Source organism: Belonocnema kinseyi, chromosome 10 (assembly GCF_010883055.1).
Source record: "Belonocnema kinseyi isolate 2016_QV_RU_SX_M_011 chromosome 10, B_treatae_v1, whole genome shotgun sequence".
NCBI lineage: Eukaryota > Metazoa > Arthropoda > Insecta > Hymenoptera > Cynipidae > Belonocnema > Belonocnema kinseyi.
The window spans coordinates 35,689,534-35,703,871 of NC_046666.1; the positions used below are offsets into that span (position 1 = coordinate 35,689,534).

The 14,338-nt window shown below is 26.4% G+C and overlaps 1 protein-coding gene across 1 annotated transcript in view; it reads left to right on the top strand.

Moving 5' to 3' along the window:
• The window catches only part of LOC117181076 (fibrillin-1-like), a 189,299-nt gene that overhangs the window by 50,990 nt on the left and 123,971 nt on the right, over positions 1-14,338 (top strand). The window contains exon 5 of the mRNA XM_033373644.1: positions 14,125-14,331. Coding sequence (XP_033229535.1) covers positions 14,125-14,331 — 207 coding nt within the window. The remainder of the gene's footprint in view (positions 1-14,124; positions 14,332-14,338) is intronic.

The following is a 14,338-nucleotide window of genomic DNA, read 5'->3' on the forward strand; positions in this document are numbered from 1 at the left end:
GGTTCAGTATAATTTAATTTTAATTCAACCACTTGTTTTAGAATTCATCTTTTTAGATTAAAAATTGAACTGTTTAGTTAACAATTCAACTCTTTGGGTAGATTATTCTACTATTTTGTTGTAAATTACACTTTCTTCTGAAAAATTCTTCGTTTTACCTTGAAAATTTAACAATTTGGTGAAAATTTAAGTATTTTCTTAAAAGCTATTATTTTTTTTGTCAAAACATTCAACCTGTTCATTGATCATTTTGTTTATGATATTTTTTAGTATAAAAATAAAAAATTAAAGTAAAAACATTTCTTTGTTAAAAATGTGCTTTGCTTGGATAAAACTTAAATATTTTGTTAAAAAGTCATATATTTTTCTGTCTAGAATTTAACTCTTTTATTACAAATTTTTTTATTTAGATAAAAAATTCGTTTTTATGTTTAAAAATTCGTCTTTTTGTTGTTTGTGAAAATCATTTTCTTCTAATAATTTTACTTTTCCATTTTTGTTTAAAAACTTACATTTTTTACTTAAAAATCTAACTACTTAGCTAAAAATTTATATATTTTCTTAAAAATTCATCTTTTGTTAGAAAAGTAATCTACTTGTTTAAAAATTCATTTATATTGGCTGAAAATGACATTTTAATGAAAACTCCCACAAAATAAAACTGCACTTAGAAAAAAAATTCTTTAATATAAGGAACATTCCTTAAATCAAAGAAACATATGGAATCTTAGCCAAAGAAAAGTTTCTTTGATTTAAAAAATTTCTTTTTATGCCAAGAAATATCTTTGATTAAGAGAAAACCTTTTGACGTTCCATTCAAAATTTTTTCTAATTTAAAATAATTTACCTTATTTAAAAATTATGTTTGGTCAAATAAAAAAAAATTATGTTAAAGAAACGGTTACTTAAATTCAAGACAAATATTTTTCTGAGTGTGATGAAATTGGAGGTGTTATTCTTGAATTTGAAATTTGCATACATTCAAAAAACTTTAGTTCGATTCTGGCAGGGTGACAATAGAGATTCACTATTTTACATTTCTACACAAAGATAAGAGTATCCCGATGTGGTAACACTTTTCATGCAGCGCGCGGAACAGACTCGTAGGTGTATAAATTATGCAGTCGAGAATCTGAAATTTCAGTGAAAATCTTCTAAAGAGGAAGAAATTCACAGTATCACATCGAGTTTCCACTTTATACAGAAAACTCTTTAAACTGTTTTTATTGAATAGAAATGTTTTTAGAATATAACAACTTTATAGGAAAACTCTTATTAAAATAAAATTACTCTTTGATTTTTAATTGGCGAATTGAAATATAAAATTAATATTAATTAAAATTAAAAAACGCTCTAAAATACAACGATGATGTGATAATTATCAGAACATCGTTGTATTTTTAGCGTTTTTATTTAACATAATAGAAAAGAAGGGCAAGGACAATGTTTTTTATGAGTATGAAAAATGACGCGCTAAGCGCGTATTTATGCGCGTATTTATGCCCGGCTGGCGGAAAATCGCCGTTTGTCCCCTAGGGCCGAAAAAAGTTAAAAAAGTGCGCCTTAGGGCGAAAAAAACTTTAAAAAGCTCTCTATTCTCAGTCCACCTTGCTAGCCCTCAAAATAAAAATTTGAGAGAGAAATTTAATATTTTTATTAAATTAAACAAATTTGTTTCACAAATTCAAAGGTGCACGTTTAGTCCCAAGCCTTTTACGGACGTCTTTGGATATAGCGAATATTTGATCAAATATTAACTAAGCTTTTGCTCATAAACAATCGCGATGATGGACAAAATTGTAGTTTAAATATCACTCCTTCAAGCTGTTTCAGTGTTTTTTCCATAACTCCATTTGGTTCATAAATACCAATTTCTCAACGAAAACTCTTAACTTCTTTTTGTAGACATTTAAACATTCTGCGCGCTCCGGGCGCACTATTATCCTTTCTTAAAAAAAAACACGGTATATTTTTCAACCTATTGTTATGGATTTTACGGAATATTTTACATAATTTAAGAAAGTTGTAACCTACTTTAATAATATTCACTTTTTGGTGGATGATTTATTATTTTAGACGAATCTTTTTCTTCTAAACTCATATATTTTGTTAGCATATTTCTAAAATTATTATTTTGAACTTAAAATTTGATCTTTTTGCTAGAAAATTATTCCTCTTAGACACTAATTCCACCTATTGGTTGAAAATCCATGTATTTAGTTAAAAATTAATGTTTTTGGTTCAAAATTAATTTCTTTAGTTGAAAATTCAAATAATTATTTGAAAATTTTTGTATTTTATTGAAACTTTGTTCTTTATCGTAGAATATTAATCTGCTTGGTGAATAATTCACCTTTTTGGTAGAAAATTCAACTATTTTTCTTTTCAACACCAAAATATTAAATTTAAACAAAAAGTACATTTTCTACGAAATAGTTCAACAAAGTTGAAATAGTGAATTTTCAACCAAAAACTATGAATTTTCAACAACATTTGTTGAATTTTCAAATAAACAGCTGGATTTTTATTAAAGACTTCAAAATTCACGTATATTGTTAAAAATTACATTTTTCTCGATTTCTTTAAATAGAAATTTAATATTTTCTACCAAAAATTACAATTTTTCGACGAAATACATAATTTTTGTAATAAATAGTTGAACTTTCATCTAATAAAGGAAAATTTTGCAGCAGAAATGGAAAAGTTAAATTTTTAGTCGAAAATTGGTATTTACACAAAACGAAAAATGAAATTTTAACTATATAGTCAATTTTACAAGCATCGAGAGGAATTCTCTAACCAAAAAGACGCATTAATTAAAATAAATAAAAATTTTTCAGTCAAGTAAATTTAAATTCACCTAAACCCAAAGATATTAATTTTAAACAAAAAACTTAATTTTCAACCCGAAAACAGAATTTTTCACAAAAAAGTTACATTTTAACCAAGCAGTTTCTTTTTTCTTTAAACAGAGGAAATTTCAAAACATTCAGATTAGTTTTCTAGATATAACAAAAACGAATTTGCAACTAACAATGATCATTTTTATACAAAAAACGGAAAAGTTTCATTTCCAGTAAAAAAAATTTAAATAAGAAAAAATAAATTTTAAATAAAGCAAGTAAGTTTTCTATCTAAGAGATGTACCTTCAATCAAAAATATTAGTTTTGAGCGAAGTAGTTCAACTTTTCTCCGTTAATTTGATCTTCAATTGGAATGGATACATTTTTAGTTAAAAAAGTAATTTTTAAATAAAAGAGATAAATGATTTTAAAGCAAACGAGATGAATTATAATTTGAAAATATGTATCCAACAAAAAAATGCTTTTTGATAAAGTGCATGAACTTTTACCCAAATAATTAAATTTTGATTGAAAAAAATCAATTTTTAACAAAAAATGGAAAATTTAAATTGTTAAGGGCTTTTAAATATTGGAAAAGAATGCGGTTCTTAACATTTTGGTACCATATCATAACTTCTAAGGTTCTTTTAATTTTCCGAGAGATAAGAAGAATTAAATTATGAGAAAAACTTATTTTGAAGAATTCAAAACAAAAAATCTAGAAGCATTTTAATCATAATATTGAAAGATTTTCACATTCAATTTTTTAATCTTAATTCCTGGAAAATTTTAAAATGATTTAGGTTTAATTTTGAAGAAATGATTTCAAGTCTTAAAGATTTTAAAATGCGTGGAAAAAATATGAAAGACTTCAAGAAAGTTCTTCTAATTTTTACGATGGAAACAAATTTTATGTAAACTCAATTTTCTAGGATGCAAAAGGAATGCAAAAAGTATTCTTAAGATTCATGGGAAAATTTCAAGTGGTTTTTTCCCCTTGATCAATTCAAAGAGCAAATTGAAAAAGATTATAAAACATTTTTAATTATTTCATAATATTTCCAAAAAAATCCTGATGTATTTTAAGATTTTTTTAAGGTTTTCTAGAAAACAAAAAAATTCTTTAGGTTTCTAGGAAAAATTTAAATCAATTTTTGATTTGAAAAAATTAATCTTAAGAGTAAATTTGAAAGGATTTCTAAAGTTTTCAAAGAAGAATCTAAAATATTTGAAGACAATTGTTTTAATTATACAAAATTAAAAAAATCAACGAAAATGTCTTGCATTTTGAATGATTTTTTCAAATTTTAAGAAAAATTCGAATCAACTAAATAAATTTTCAAGAATTTAGGAGGTTTTGAATAGATTTAAAAATTTGGAAGCATTTTTGAAGGTTTATATTTTTATTTTTCCCAAACTTCTAAAATTCCTAAATGTCCTATAAGAATACTAGAAATTTTCCTAATATTTTGTAAAATCCTGTAAAATAAATTTTGTAAATTCTCTTTGACACATCTGAAATATTCAAAAATCTTTTCTACTTTTCTCAGGAATATTATCAAATTTATATTTACATAAGTTTAAAAACAAATTGATAATACTTCTTTTCTTGTAAGTAATTTCAATATTTATGTGACTACAAAAATATTTAAAAAACATTCATCTTGAAAAACCTTTTTTTTATTTACAAAACGAAAAAAAATTTAAGCGATGTTGTAAATTTGTCAGTAGATTGTATGATATCAAAGCAAGTTAAGAATTAGAGAAGGAATTTTTTTGCAATATTTATTACCTCATTTTGATATCTCGTCGAAATACTGTTATCTAATGACCATGTATCTGAAAACATGTAGCGACAAGGATCGGGGTGTGACTCCCATTAAACTGACAGTAGTAGCTAACAAATATATTTTAATTTGTTTTGGAACTGGCAACCGATGATAATTGACTTACAACTGACGCATTTGCAATCAAACCCGGGAGTAGAACAAATTTCACAGAGAAAATATAAATTTTTTTACCAATTTCGAGGCCTTCAAGCTCGATAAACTTCAATTCGGATTATTTCCATCGATTACAGTACTCCGCTCAAACATTATTTATATTATGAAATCAAAACTTTTATATTGGGCTTTGCGGCCGACGAGGCTTTTACATGGTGACTTTGTGAAGCTCTTCGCCTGGGGTGATTGCTAGAGAGATTGATCAGCGACCCGAGTCGGAGCAGTGTTGCGGAACGAACAGGTTATTCAAATAAAGAACTCGGGATTTGTGGATCAATTTATAAATAGACCTCTTCCCCCTCCTTTACCGCTTCATACAATAATAATAAAAATACAAATATAAATTTTCCACTAAGAAGATCAATTTTCTACCAAAAGACGAGTTTTTGACAAAATACATCATTTTTCAGTTATATAATTGCATTGTTCAACAAAGCACATGATTTTTTAACTAAAAAAGGTCCATCTTCTATAAAAAATGAAATAGTTAAATTTTCAGTTAAAAAATTAATGTTTAACCATAAAAATACAAATAAAAAAAATCAATAAATTTTCAGTGAAATAGATGAGTTTTCAATGAGAACAATAATTTTTTAACTATGATCATGACAAAAAAGATGAATTTTTTATTTAAAAGATAAATCTTGAAAAAAATTGAGTTTTCGGACGTAAAAGATTACTTTTTAACTATATTAATTAATATATATATTTTTTTCAACAAAAAGTTTTAATAAAGTTTGTAAAGTTTTAAGGTTTTAAGTTTTTTAAGGTATTAATTTTCAAAGAAATGATCAAATTTTGACAAAATATTTGAATTTTACACTTAGACGAATTTAGGTTTAAAAATCGAAAACATGATAAATTGTAAGCATAGGATGATTGTTCAAAAATTTGTTATCTTTTTTAAAATCCAATGATTTTAATTAAAATTGCCGATTTGCGATATAAATCCTCAACAAAAGCAGAAACTAAAATTGAATGGAAATTATGAATTTACTGACTGAATGATAATCTGAAAAATCAAATTATTTTTGAAATTAATAATGCCGATTTTCGAAGCAAAACCCTAACATGACATAAAAAATGGTTTTCAAATTGTAAATATTTTTTTAAATCTAATGTTTTTTGTTTAAATTTATGATTTCAGGTAAGATATGTTAACATAACCTAAAAATCTGTAAAATTGTAAAACTTTTTAATTTTTGAAATTTAATTTGTTCGTAATTAAAAAAAAAACAATTTTTGACGTAAAACTCTAAAATACATAACAACAAAAAATTTGAAAAATGGAAATATATTTTGAAATGTAATCATTTTTGTTTAAAATTAACGATTTCAGGTAAGAAACTTTATCTTTACCTGAAACTTTGTAAAATTATGCATCTTCTTTGGAATGTTTGGAATAATTTTTTTTTCAAATTAAAAATATCAATTTTCGAAGTAATATAGTAACATAATGTGACAGGAAATTTTTTCAAATTGTAAATATTCGTTGAAATTGGACGATTTTTGTTGAAAATGACCAATTTCCGGTGAAAAACGTTAACATAATCTTAAACGGTTCCAAAATTTTAAATCAGTTTAAGAATAAAATAGTATAATTTTTAAGAAAAACAAATGGCCATTTTTAACAAAAAAAAAGGAAGGAACACGGTTTTTCAACACAATAATTAACTTTTGAAACAAGTAGATGAATCTTCAATAAAAAAAAATCTTTATCAAAGGTTTTTATTCTAAAAATGATTTTTCTATTCAATGAGATTAATGTTTAACAAAAGATTTGAATATTTGACCAAAAAGATGAATTTTTGACTGGAAAAATTGCATTTTAAACGCAACCATTAAATTATTTTACTAAATAGTGGAATTTTCAACCTACAAAGACGAATTTTTTATCAGGAACATTAATTTTCTACCAAAACATGATTTTTTAACAAAATACATCATTTTTTAGTCAAATAATGACATTTTCATCTAAAGCAGATACATTTTTAACCAGAAAGAATAATTTGCTTAAAAAAACGAATTTTGAAGAAAGTACATGACTTTTCATCGAAATAGATGAATTTTCAATCATAAAATATCATAGTTCAACGAAAAATCAAATAGTTAAATTGCAGCTAAAAATGAGCGTTTAACCATAAAAACGAATTTTGAAGACACTAAATTAATGTCTAACTAAATAGATAAATCTGAATTATTTTAAAATAAACTTTTAACATTGCCTTTAATAATAAAGATCATTTTCCTATGCGAAGAAAGTTAAATTTTTGATAAAAAGGATGATTTTTAAACTAAACTAATGAAATTTTAAAGAAATATACTATTAAGTCTGACTAAATAGTCGAAGTTTTAATCTATAAAGAAGAGTTTTCTACCAAGCCGATCAATTTTCTTTCAATAGATGAATTTTTAAACGAATGAATTTGATTTTGATTTTATTAATGCATTTTCATTTAAACAGATACATTTTTTACTCAAAAAGATCAATTTTCAACAAAAACAAAATAGTTTAATTTTCAGTTAAAAAAATTAATTTTCAAAACAAAAAATAGCAAATTTTAAACAAAATATTTACATTTTTAACAGCGGAGATAAATCTCTAACCAAAACATTAAGTTTCAATCGAGTAATTAAATTTTTAAGTAGAAAAGATCATTTAAAAAATTTAATAGTTGATATTTCAAACACAAAATATTTAAAAAAAAAAAATAAAAAACAGTTTAATCGAAGCCAGAAAGACGAATTGTAATTAAAATAGTTGAATTCTTAACTAGAACAATTTAATTTTTAATCATACAGTTGTATTTTTAACCAAAAAACGATGATTTTTTTTTACTAAAATAGTTGAATTCTTAGTCAAAAATGAGGACATTTCAACCAAGTAGTATGCCGTTTTTACGAAATTTCAGAATTTTTAACAAAATAATTAAATTTTCATCCAGATAGTAGAATTTTTAACTAAAAGAGATAAATTCGAAAAAAATATAATATTAGAATTTTCAAACAAAAAGAACAAACTGATCAATAAAAATGGTTGGTCAGTACAAAGCTAAGAAATCAGAGGTTAAAGAAGAGAATTTAAATTTTAAATGTGAGAGGTTAAAGGTCAAATTTTAGGACTGAAAGTTCTAAGATGAGAGATCAGAGGTGAAAGGTTAACGGTCAGAAGTTAATGAAAGAGGTTTCAAGTCGGAGGTGAAAAGTTAAGGGACAAATGAAGAAGGTCAAAGCCCTCTCATTATTGATCTTAATAAATTACGCAAATAAACCATTATATATTTGTATTCATAAATATTTTCTCGAATATACATTTTTTTGAATACTTCCCTAAACAAAGATTAAATTTGTTGCTCAGAAATAGCCAAATGGTGCTAAATCTTTATAGTCGTAATGAAAGGTGGTAGGAAAAGATAAAATTCAAAAGTTCAGTAAAGAAAGGTGAAAGGTCAAAGGTGAAATGTCAGAGGTCCGAGGTGAAAATAAAAAGTTATAAGGTAGAGATCATGTGTCAAATCTCAGGGGTCTCAGTTCAAAGATGAGAAGTAAGATATCAAATGTGAGAAATTAAACCTGAGAGGTTAAAGGTTAGATTTCAAAGTTCAGAGGAAAAACTGGAAAGTTAAAATCTCTCTCTTTTTGTCATTATTGCTCTTAACCTCTTCGTTGCCATTGACGTAAAATGCATCAATCTTCTTTTTTCCTATTAAAGTCACTTCTATTTTGTATTCAAGCCTTATTCGCGGGTTTCTGAGGTTGCCGAATCCGAATCTGAAGTCAAAATTCCAAAATTCAAAATGGCTGATCCAATATGGTGGACGAAAATACAAAAACGGCTCGATTTGGATCAATCTCGGTACATACGGGGTTTGGGGGTCGCTGAATCAGAATCTGAAGACAAAATTAGAAAATTTTAAATGGCGGATATTCTCGTCCGCCACTTTAAATTTTCGAATTTTGACTTCACTTTCGGGTTTAGCGACCCCAAACACTCGTAAGTACCAATATTTATCCAAATCGAGCCGTTTTTTGTATTTTCGTCCGTCATATTGGATCCGCCATTTTGGATTTCTAAATTTTAACTTCATATTCCGATTCAGCGACCCCAAAAATCTTAGGATACACATTTTCGGGATAACACATTTTCCTGCCAGTTTGGGAACTTTTGGTCGAATTCTCTCTGCCAACGAAGGGGTTAATAAGTGACATCAATAAAAAAAATATTTTCTCAAAAATGAATTAAAATTCCGAAAACATTTATCTCTTCAAAAAATGAATGTTCTCACTGAAAAACAGCCAAATGATGATAAATCTTCAGGTTCGAAATGAAAGGTTGTAGACACTTTGAACAGTCTTGCTTCCCGTGGAGAGGGAAAGATTAATGTGAAATTTTGCGACGAAAACAAAAAAAATGTAAAAAATAAAAGGCAGAAAATCAAAACGTGTGAGATGGAAGCTACCAATATTTGGATCGATCCGTAATCCCTTATTAAATTACAATGTACCCAGTATTTATCATCCGTTGGGAGTGATGGATGTAACTGCTCGCTGATAATTTGATCCAAAACACCTTTGGGTCCTGTAGTAGCGATGAAATGCTATGTAAACCTAAACCCTTTTTTCGATAAGAATCTCGTTAAGTGGCGCTTCTTGAATCGACGAGCAACCTGAATTTTAAATTCTTAATCGACAATCGATCGTGATTAATCGATTCTGTCAGGAGGCGAGAAAGTCACACCAACAATTATACACCACATTTTTGCATTTTTGAGGCGAGTAAATATTTAGTCAGAAGATTAATTTTTTCGAAATCCTTTGAGGAGGGCGAAACAGGTTTCCGGTTAATTACTGGATTTCTGAAATGAATAGTCTAATGAATAAATTAAATTGTCAAAGAAAAAGATTGGTGAGAGGAGTGAAGTTTATTCCGTTCCATAATTGTGATTAATGCTGAAGATCAGTTTTGTTCAATATTTCTTAGAGCTTTATATATGTACTTGAAGTTAATTAGGATATCTTAAAGAGTTGATTTTCATACTTGTTGAAAATTATAGGCTCATGAATATGAAAATTACTTTCTGCACTTTGCTTGTTATCATAATTGGCAGTTATAATAGATGTGAATAACTTTAATATTTTACAATGTTGCATTAAAAAAATGTAATTAGTTAGGTTATTATAATTTTTGTTTCTTGATAGCTCTACGTCAAGAAGTCTTTAGAATTTTTTAAAAATATTTTTTTAAAATTTATTGAATGTTAAGTTCATACGTGATTCGATATTTTATAAACGTTTTGTGTTTGAAATATTTGCACAATATTTTCTAATAAAAATTGTTCAGAACATTCTGGATTCTCACAAAGTCACTTTTTAATATAAAAACACTATAATCACTTTTTAAAAATAAAAATAATACTTTTTTCATGTTTCTTTCAGTAAATTAACGCATGGGTGAATCAATATTGAATTCAGATCTATACCTATTTCTAAATATTATTGAATTCGTTTTTTAATATATTACGGTATTTTAAAAGATTCCAATAATTTTTTAATACATTTGAATAATTTTGAGGGATTTTGAAGTATTTTTAAGATTTGATGGTTTTTAAACAAATTTCAAGGAATGATCAAAAGCTTTAAAACGTTTCAAAATTTGTTGAAAGATTGAGAAAGATTTTGAATATTTTAGACTATTTCAAAATATATCAAGGAAGTTTTAATGGATTTTCATAACTTTTAGGTATTTCAAATAATTTTGAAATGTTCAAAAAATTGTCAAGAGCTTTGAAAATTTTCAAGGTAATTCAAAGAATTCCCAAGGATTTTAAAGGATTTCAAATATTTTAGTGTATTTTTAAGAAATACAAGAAACTTTCAAGAGCTTTTGAAATTTTCAAAGAATTTCGATAGATTCCTATAGATTACAAATATTTTAGCGTACTTCAAAATATTCCAATGGGTTTTTAATGGGTTTCCATAATTTTAAGTTATTATCTCGAATATTACGAAGGATTTAAAAAACTTTAGCATATTTCTTAAACTGCCAAGGAATTTTCAAGAGCTTAAAAAATTTTCTTAAGATTTCCAAAGATTTAAAATATCAGGGTATTTTAAAATATTTTGAAGAATTTATAATAGATGTTCATCATTTTAGGTATTCCAAATAATGAAGAATTTTATTGTATTTTTTAAATTTCCAAGACATTTCGAAATATTTCAAATATTTCAGGGTATTTTAAAAGATTTCAATGAATTTTAAATATATTTCTATAATTTTTAGATATTTCAAAGGGGTTTAAAGATTTCAGGATATTTTTTAAACTTTCAAAGAATTTTTAAAAGCTTTAGAAAGTTTCAAGGTATTTTAATGGATTTTAGATATTTAAAGTTTTTTTTAATTCTAAGAAATTTTGAAGAGCTTTCAAAGTTGCACAGAATTTCAAAAGATCTCAAAATTTTTGAAATATTATAGGGCTTTTTCAAGGATTCCAAGGAATTTTAAGTAGATATCCATAATTTGTAGATATCCCAAAGGATTTTAAAGATTTGAGGATATCTTTTTAATTTTCAAGGAACTTTTAAAAGCTTTACAAAGTTTCAGGGGATTTCAAATTATTTAAAATATTTTAGGGTATTTTAAAAATTTTCAAGGTATTTTCAATAGATTTCTATAACTTGAAGGTTTTATAAAGTATTTTTAAGATTTTCGGGTATTTCAAAAACTTTCAAAGCAATTTCATGAGCTTAAAAATGTTTCAAGGGATTTAAAAAGATTTAAAATGATTCTAAAGAATTTCAAATATTTTAGGATATTTCTCAAAAATTTCAAGAAATGTTCAAGAGCTTTACAAATTTTCGAGGAATTTTGAAAGACTTTAAAAGATTAAAAATATTTCAACGTATTTAAAAAGACTAAAAGGCATTTTTATTAGATTTCCATAATTTGCACATATTCTAAAGGATTCTAAAGCTTTTAGAGTATTTTAAAAATATCAAGGAATTAAAAAAGTTTCAAAGAATTTCAAATGATTTGGAAGTATTTTAGATATTGTAGGGCATTTTAAAGGATTCCAAGGATTTTTAAATAGATTTATATAACTTTAAGGGATTCTAAAGAATTTGAAAGATTTTAGGGTATTTCTTAAATTTGCAAGTGATTGCAAGGTATATAAAAGGATTAAAAATATTTTAGGGTATTTTAAATGATTCCAATAAATTTTTAATAGATTTCTATTATTTAAAGCTATTCCAACAAATTTTCAAATATTTTGAAGTATTTTCAAAACTTTCAAGGAATTATTTAGATTTTAAAAAAGTTTCAAGTTATTTCAAAAGATTTAAAAGATTTTAGAGTATTTTTAAAACTTCAAAGAAATTTTCTATTAAATTGTCTCAATACAATTGCTTTTCTAAAAAATTTTATTGTTTTTTTTTTTAATTTCGTCTTAAAGTCTTTTAAACTTACTCTGAACTCTTAAGACATTTGATGGAATTCTTTTAAATTCCGTTGCATTTTTCTAAAATAATTTCCAGCTTACTAAATTCAATGTATTTTTTCATATTTTATAATTGTCTTCAATTCTATTGAATTTGGTTTATTTCACCTGGAGTGTTGATGAATTTCTTTGAATTGTTCTCATTTCCCTTAAATTCGTCTGAAATCACTCAAATTTTACTGAAATGAATCGATTTTTTTGGAATTTTTCCAAAACATTTGAATTCTTTTAAATTTAAATTGAATTTAATTTGAATTTTGTTGAAGTTTTATGAACCGAATTCATTTTAATTCTTTTATAATTCAAAAGATTATTAGTCACTTTATTGATGAACTTTACTGTAAATGAAAAATTTGAGTTGTTTTACTCCACTCATAAAAAAGATTCTATAGTAAAAATGTTACAAAATCAGAATTTCATTCTCTACATAATAATCGTAGCGAAACGCGGGAACTGAATGATAACGCAATTGCGTGGCCGTAAAATGACTACATATTGATCATTCTGTTCGATGGGCCCGCTTGGGCATATTTTCATCGTTTTCACATTTACTCACAATTTCACATACAACTCAATAGTATTTTTACATTTTTATACATTTATATTTATTTATATTTATTCTTATGTTAAAAATTTAAAAATTAAAAGTTGCGTGTGGCAACCTATGTGCAATATTGTGCCTCGGGTTGCCGCATACAGCTTTTCAATTTTATTTTTTTTACACGTCATTAAATAAAAATAAGAAGAGATAAATGTGAAAAAAAGATAAAAGGACTATTGAGTTTCATGTGAAATTGTGAATAAATGTGATAAAGGAAGAAAATGTATCCTAGCGGCCCCATTGACCAGTCACTGTGTGATCACTTTAGATTAGACTCACGCAATTGCGTAACCGTTTCTTTCACTGGATTCGCTGGGGCATATTTTCGTCTTTTTCACATTGATTCCCCATTTTAGACAAAACTAAATAGTTCTTTTATCTTTTCAAACATTTATATTTATTAATTTGTATTTATTCATGTGTGAAAACAAATAATATTTAAAAGCTGTGTACGACAACCTCGCGGAAGGTTGCCATACATAGCTTTTAAAATTTTGATTTTTTACACATAAATGAATGTAAATAAATGATTATAAATGTTTAAAAAATAAAAGGACTTTTAAGTTGTATCTGAAATGAGAATAAATGTCATAAAGGATAAAATAATGCCATAGTGGGACAAGTGACTAACCCGGTCCTTATGTTGAATTCAAGGTCACTCAATGACGTAGCAGTTGGGTTCACGTGGTCCGCCAGGTAATGACCAGAGAAAATTGAACTTAGGCGTCCCGTTCACGCTGTCCGCTAGAGAATGATTAATGAAATTAAAAAAATTAGTCAGGCTTTCCGTTCACACGTTCCGCTAGGGATTGATCAGGAAAAATAAAAATTATTCAGGCTTTCTGTTCATGCGTTCCGCCAGGGAATAATCAAGGACACTAAAAAATTAGTCTGGCATTCCATTCACGCGTTCCGCTTGGGAATTGTCAGAAAAAAAATAGTCAGGCGTTCCGTTCACGCGGTCCGCTTGGTTATGACCAGGGAAAATAAAAAATTAGTGAGGCGTTCCGCTCACGCAGTCCGCTTGGGAATGATCAGGAAAAATTAATCAGTCGTTCCGTTCACGCGGTTTGCTAGAAAATAATCAGGAGAAATTAAAAAACAATCAGGGAAAAATTAGGAAATCCTGAAATTAAAGTTTGGTGCAAAAGAAATATTTTAAATTACATGTTCCTCTTAGCAATTTTAAATGTGCATTATCACGTAGACACGCACATAAATGTGGGTCTGTGGCTGATTTCCTTGAGTCTGCATCAACCGGCGAGTTGTGGTTTAGTTCAATATCGTAGAGCGAATCGTGGAATACCACAAGTAAGTTGGTGTGGTTGTATTAAGTACACGAAGCAGGACGAAAAGCCATCGATAAAGCTCTTCTTGAATTTGGGAAGTACATA